General features: G+C 37.3%; 1 protein-coding gene and 1 long non-coding RNA gene across 2 annotated transcripts; one reads left to right on the top strand and one right to left on the bottom strand.

Annotated features, from left to right (window-relative positions):
• Positions 1-1,317: 1,317 nt before the first annotated feature.
• On the bottom strand, positions 1,318-1,700 carry LOC135744994 (uncharacterized). Its single transcript, XR_010530915.2, has 2 exons — positions 1,652-1,700; positions 1,318-1,450 (listed from the first exon to the last, which is right to left on the bottom strand). It is a non-coding gene; the product is annotated as an uncharacterized lncRNA (long non-coding RNA).
• Positions 1,701-3,006: 1,306 nt separating this feature from the next.
• Positions 3,007-6,167, top strand: LOC135744905 (E3 SUMO-protein ligase ZBED1-like). The gene is made up of 2 exons (XM_065263292.2): positions 3,007-4,542; positions 5,319-6,167. The coding sequence occupies exons 1-2, from the start codon at positions 3,081-3,083 to the stop codon at positions 5,735-5,737; spliced, it is 1,881 nt and encodes a 626-aa protein (XP_065119364.1). The 5' UTR covers positions 3,007-3,080; the 3' UTR covers positions 5,738-6,167.
• Positions 6,168-7,469: the final 1,302 nt, after the last annotated feature.

Here is a 7,469-nt window from a genome sequence, read left to right as displayed (position 1 = left end):
AGTGTATTAAAATACATTTGGCTAATAGAGCAATGAAAAACAACGTAACGTTTTTATGTGGGACGACTGTAATGCTGCGCCGTCTGTAATTCGCCCTCTGTCTGTGTCTGTGCGCTCGTTTAAGGGGACTCGGTAGTGCACAAACGGAGAGATGCAGTCTGTGCATATTTGGTCTTAAAGAGACAGTAAGCTCAATTGACCTACTTAAGTCTGTGTCATTAATGTTAATCAAAGAACCCAAGACAAAGAGAAAATCACTTCTGAAGCTTTAAAAAAATAATAATTACATTTAATTAATACAATAAATGCAGTGTTATTATTCATTTGATTTCTGTAACTAATGATTTTAGACCTTACTTAATGTGCAACCTTGTTCTTTTTATAAATGTTTGTAATTTCTTGATTTGTTATTAGAATTTTCCCATACTTTTTTTTTGCTGATCCGAAAAATGATCCGATCCGTGCCTCAAAATCCGTAATGTGATCCGAACCGTGAGTTTTGTGATCCGTTGCACCCCTATTAAATAATGGTAACACTTTATTTTACGACCCGCAAAGTACCGTGTAATTAAACCGAATTTACAGCGTACCTATTTGTAACAACAGAGTACCTCTACAGTACGTAGTTGTAGTTATAAGGGAACAATATTTTAAGTTTGGGGTAATAAGGGGGTAAGAATATATGGAAAATTATTCTCTAAGTATTTCATAACTACAGGGTACCTATTGTAATATTACGTGGTATGTATGACTTACGTCTATGGGTATGGTCTATGTGTAATATGTTTTTTTTTTTCATATTTGCTACTTACCTGATGAAGTGTTTTGTATAGCCTACAGTTGATGTCTACAAGCCACGTCGGCAAATAAAATATAACACACAATAAAAATAATAGCAACTTGTACCTCTTTGATCTGTATATGTGTACAGGAGTTACAAGGTAACTCTTATATTTGCGGGCTGTAAATTGAAGTGGGGCTTATTCCCCGATTGTTCTGTGTATGTACCAGGTAACTCTCATATTTGCGGGCTCTAAACTAAAGTGGGGCTTATTCCCCGATTGTTCTGTGTATGTACCAGGTAACTCTTATATTTGCGGGCTGTAAATTGAAGTGGGGCTTATTCCCCGCTTGTTCTGTGTATGTACCAGGTAACTCACATATTTGCGGGCTGTAAACTAAAGTGGTGCTTTGTTCACCTCTTGTTAATAAATGTTATAGGGTAAATACCATAAACATACAGAATATTGTTATTTTTATTTTAAAACAACTTTTTTCAAAACATCTTTAAAACACTATAATTAAGCCAACACTTAATGTTTATTATCACATAACTTTTATTTAAAATAAAAAGTCATGACAATTTTTCATTGTTTTTGCGGCTTGGCTTCCTCTGTTGGTGTTCTTGTCCACTCGGATGATGAGTTGATGTCGTCTCACAAATGCTGTTCTGCATTATAAAAAACATAAATGAAAGCCTTCAGTAAATGTTTCTTCACTGTGCCTTGACAGAAACAGAGTTTTCTAAGCCAGTTACGTTGATAAATTTTAGGCTTACTTATGTGCTAGCTAACCTGCTACCGTTAGCTAGCAACTTTCTTGAAAAACATTGTTTGAAATGCGTGAGTCATGTATTAACAAAACCAGTCACCTTATCCAACATGCGGATCCTGCTGACATCACTCGCAGCCGTACTCCACAGTGTAGAAAGTTTTTAAAACCTCTTAAAGAAATTTCACCTCAGGATCGCGTTCCAGCAAACCTCCTGGAGACACGGCCGCGCGTTCTACACCTGCGCAGTAGTCTACGCATGTAGTCGTCTTTTGCTTTAGCGGGAGCTGATATCTGCTGTTGTTTCATTCTGGTTTGCCATTGCATAAATTATATTTGGCTAAAATACTTGTGTTTCCAGTAAATAAATTGCAACGCACCACTTCAAATATGTCCGCAAATGTAGGAGTTTCCTGGTAAATAGGGAATAAGTTGCTATTTTTATTGTACTTACCTTAAAAAAAAGATAACCACATTAAATCAGCTGGACTTTTGTTATTAAAAGCAAGTAATATAGGCTACTAAAATAAAAGTGATATGCTGTTATATTTATTTGCCGATGTGGCTCGTAGACATTGACTGTATACAACATTCAGTAGTCAATATGAAAAATTCACAATAAAAAATAAATAAAACATAATTTCCCCATAGACTTGACTAAGTCATACATACCACGTAATATTACAATAGGTACCCTGTTGTTATAAAATACTTAGAGTATAAATAATTTATAATTCTTCATATTCTTACCCCCTTATTACCCCAAACTTAAAATATTATTCCCTTATACCTACAGGTTACCTACCCTGTTGTTACAAATAGGTACGCTGTAAATTCGGTTTAATTACGCGGTACTTTGCGGGTCGTAAAATAAAGTGTTACCTAAATAATCTATAGAAACGAAACAAACTGAATTACAAAGTCACTGACATAAGGTTTACACTTACAAATCACGCAGATGTTTAAAGTGAAGTTGTTAAACCCAGGGAGGTACGTCCCTAACTCCAGGACCCCATGCCCCCGCCTACCTATTACAGTCATTAAAACGGACCATGTTTGCATCATACAACACATTCGCTTAACAAGTTTCAAGAAACTATGGTCTCCTACTGCTACACCAGCACATTCGCACTGCCCACACTGGAGCATTATGAAGATGAGAGAACCTACAGCTGGACCTGTGCCCTCAATAAGGCCCCTACAGTACTTGATGGCGGACCATCACCCTACAACAACACCCTTTGTATGGTTACAGTAATGTCTGATGATGTTCCAATGGACCTGTGTCCTCAAGAAAGCTCCTACAATGCCTGCTGACAACTCATGGATGGATGAGTTCTGCATGAATCAGAGGGTATCGCAACCTGACGTTCCTCACAACTCAGTACGGCTGCCCAGTAGGGGTTGAACCAACTAGTCGACTAGTCGACTAGTCGACCTTAATTCAATGTCGTGACGCTTTAAGCTTGACGTCGACTAGTCGCGTTGATCACGTGACATACGATTGCGCCAATTTTGATATTAACAACATGGCCGCGTCGCAGTCGACAACAAATGACGAGCCTGGAGGGTCAATTCAGCAAGAAAGCAGCAGTAGTAGGCCTAACGTTACATCAAGTGTGTGGAAATACTTCACTAAAGATGAAGCTTGCAAAAATGTCACCTGCAAAATATGTAAGTCTGTTCTGAAGTACAACAAGAGTACAAGTGTAATGCACACGCATCTGAAAAGGCATCCGCTAAGTACGTTAAGTGAGGAACGCAAACCATCGCAACAACAGTCAATTAGAAACTTCACTAAACCACCTGCTGTGACAGAGAAACGACGGCAGCAAATTACCAATTTACTGATTAATTTTATCGTCAAAGACATTCGACCTTTGGCTGCAGTGCACGGAGAAGGTTTTAGAGAAATACTGCACTTTTTTGAACCTGGCTACGATATTCCATCGTACAAGACATTGTGGAACACTATCAAACACCAGTACGACAGCATGCGTGAAAAAATTGTGGAGGAGATGAGAGACCAGACTGTGTCGCTTACAACCGATTTGTGGACGTCCTCCACTATGGAGCCGTACATCACAGTAACTGCTCACTATATCACCGACACATGGAAGCTGACGGCACGAGTGCTTTGTACATCAATGATGCCAGAGAGACATACTGCAGCCAACATTGCTGACCGTCTTTCTGAAATAATTAAGGAATGGGGCATACAGGTGTTTTGCACAGTCCACGATAATGCCAGTAACATGAATTTAGCTATGGAGTTATGTGAAATGTTTCCTAAAGATCTGGGTTGCACCGGACACACCCTACAGCTAGCCATAAAAGCTGGCTTAGCCTTACCTGACGTTTCAAAAGTTATTGATGCAGCAAGGAGGGTTGTTAGTCACTTTCGCCACTCAGCGGTAGCCACGTGTGCACTACGAAAACGACAGGAACAACTTGGCATAAGACCCAACAAACTTCAGACAGATTGTGCGGTCCGATGGAATTCCACATTCGTAATGATCCAGCGACTGTTCGAGCAAAGAATCGCGGTGCAATCTGTGCTCGCAGATGAAACCGTCACCAAACCAGCCATCCAAAAGTCACTCGCCATGAGAGCATCACATTGGGAGATGCTTGAACAGCTGATTCCAGTGCTGCAACCTTTGGCCAAGGCCACCGAGATAATGTGTGCGGAGTTGCATGTCGGGCTGTCTTTTATCTTTCCTGTCATTTTCAACATGATCAGCACCACTCTGCGCGTCGAAGCATCTGACATGACAGCTGTACGTGCCTTTAAGAACACTGTTCGACGGCAGTTGGAAATACGGTTTAAACTGGAGTCCGACGATCTGACAGAATCCATCCCCACTGTGGCATGTATGCTCGATCCTCGTTTTAAACATCTTAATTTCATCCCAGAGGGTAAAAGAGAGGCCGCTCACAGCCACCTGAACAGCCTGGTTTCGGATGAGGGAGAGCCGCTTGCAGCACAAGGTGGGTCCACTGAATGAAACTGCTAGAACCGTTTTATTATCTGTTAAGTTATTAGGCAATGCCATGTAAGGTTTTCTTTTCATGTTATATTATGATCACTAAGAGTTGCTCGAAGCATATGTTTTCCATGGTTGATTTTCACTGAAGAGATTTTTTTTATATTTATTTTTATTTATTAATTGACCCACTAAATTAATATGCATAGCTTAGAGAGAGAGAGAGAAAAAAATTATAATAAGATACATCTCAAAGCCACACGATCCAGACAACAATAAACTAGTTAAGATTTTTCCCAGGATAAGAGATGTTTTAATCTTTTTTTTATTTTTAACATTTGTTTTAAGAGATTCATAGAAGATTTTTTAATCTATACCAAAAATTAAAGTCGGGTTTTATTTAGAGTATTTTAGATTTATGTAAATTTAAATTTCCCTAATATAATCATCAATTTTAGTGCAAAATCAAGGGATCAGAAATCAGAGGAGACAGAGTTACATTCCAGAAAAAGAATCATAAAGTCATCAATTATTTTTTTTTTACTGAAGAGATAAGTTAATGTTTTAAAAACGGAAGTAAAAGCATGCTATTCGTGTTTTACCGGGAAATGAGTCTCTTTATTAAAATATTTAAAACATATTTATTTAAACATATTAATGATTTATTTCTAATTCACCCGCAAATAATTTGAATATTATTTTGTATTACTTGGATCTGCGCATCACTAACGTAAATGTGTATTTTAATTTATAGCGCTTTCTTTCTTCTTTTCATCCTAGCTCATGATGTGAACAGCGAGGGTGAGCCAGTAACTGGAAAAAAGGCCCGACTTGAACAAGATTTTGAACAGCTTTTTGGGCCACACTATCACAGTGGAAGGAAAACGGCACAATCCACAGCAGCCGAAGAAATAAGTGCATATTTTTCGGCACCACAAATTCCCACGATGGAGAACCCCTTGCAGTGGTGGGCTTGCAACCACGACAATTTTCCCCGTTTGGCCAAGCTTTGCAAAAGATACTTGGCTGTTCCAGCTACCAGTACCCCCAGCGAGCGAATTTTTTCACTGGCTGGGAATACTATCAGCCGACTGCGGGCAAGCCTCCATCCAGCTCACGTTGATGCCCTCGTGTTCTTGCATGCAAACCATGATCGAAAATTAAAAACTGTGAATGAGCAGGACTGTGACAGTGATTAGGCGTGTTATCTTAGTAGTAAAGTGTTATCTTGAGTAAATAGCATTGTTATGCCGAAAAAAATTTCATTAAAACGGGAGTTATTTATTGTTACATTTTAACCGTTAGTTTCAACATATGAGCTTTATAATTTTAGCATTGTTATGCCGACATGCATTGATTAAAAAATGCATTAAAACGGGAGTTATTGTTGCATTTTAACTGTTAAGTTTCAACATATGAGCTTTATAATTTTAGCATTGTTATGCCGACATGCATCGATAAAAAAATTGCTTTAAAACGAGTGTAATTTTTTATGTGTTAATATTAAGTTTCAACATTATGAGCTGTATAATTTTAGCATTATTTAAAACGGGAGTTGTTGCATTGTTAATGTTAAGTTGCAACGTATGAGAGCTGTATAATCAGCATCTGTATATTGTCCTGCAAATAAATTGTGGGATGATGCAAAGCAGTCCAATCTCTTGTTTTTTTGTATGATTGATATCAACGACTAGTCGACGTCAACTCGACTTTGATGTCATAACTGTCGACTTCAAATTATTTAAAGTCGTTCAACCCCTACTGCCCAGTAACATTAGTCTGCGCAATACACTTTGCTTGTATCGATTCCTCAGACTGTTGGTTTTAAGATCATAAAATGTTGTGATAGTTCTGTTGCAATTTGTTGACAAAAACTGAAAACTCTAGATCTGTTGACTGAAGCTGCATCCAATTACTGACATATTACACCTGTGTACCTTTGTGGTTTGTGTCTGTTTACAATATCAAATAATGATCAGACTGATGTTTTTTGATATTTATTGGTGACATATGATGTATTTCTTTTACTTGATGAGTAATAAAAACTTGTACCACTTTAAACATCTGCGTGATTTGTAAGTGTAAACCTTATGTCAGTGGCTTTGTAATTCAGTTTGTTTCGTTTCTATAGATTATTTAACATTTGTCAAACTCTTTATCGCTTAAGTTATTGTGCCATAAGCACTAGATAGTTAACTTTTTAATTACTTCAGAAAATAATATCTCAGATCCCCTGACAGTTAGTACATCATACATGTTGGTAATCTCTTGAAAAATTGTTGCTAGAAGATTAAGGGGACACAGCAACACTGTGAATTATATTTTAGATTTACTTACTAAATCTTTCACATCGGAACAGCGAAGATAGCAAAGTGTTTGAAACTGTAAACTTGTAAAATCATCAGTAGCAACATAATAAAGATTGACTAGGTTTTTATTTAGTAATCCTTTTAACATAAAGTTGAGAGTCTGTTGTATGCAACAGCAACGATACGATGAAACACACCAAGACAAAACAGTAATGTGTGTTTGTTTGTTAAAACCTTGTAAATTAAGTTGCAAACATCTACAACTTGGTACTGTTTGAAATAGTTTGGTCACATTTAATATCGGTACCAATATTGTATTGAAGATGTGTCTACCTAGTTTTACCATTTCAGCAACGGTACTTAGTGTCAGCTCAGTCAGTACAACTTTTGTCATACATATTTGTTTAAAGATTAAAATAAACACCTTTGTGTCTAAAATACACCAACAAACCCCTGCATACACGACATGTTGTTTATACAAACTATGAAGGCACGATCCTTCAAAAACGTTTTTTTTTTATGTTTCTAAACATTCAGGCTTGTGATATGATTAGAACTGTGTGTTAGAAACAAAGGGTATATCTTACTATTTTTAAAAATCAGGACCCATATAAAAATTTAT

Source organism: Paramisgurnus dabryanus, chromosome 3 (assembly GCF_030506205.2).
Source record: "Paramisgurnus dabryanus chromosome 3, PD_genome_1.1, whole genome shotgun sequence".
Classification (NCBI taxonomy): Eukaryota; Metazoa; Chordata; class Actinopteri; order Cypriniformes; family Cobitidae; genus Paramisgurnus; species Paramisgurnus dabryanus.
Note: the sequence above shows the minus strand (reverse complement) of the source record. Positions and strands in the feature narration are given on the sequence as shown.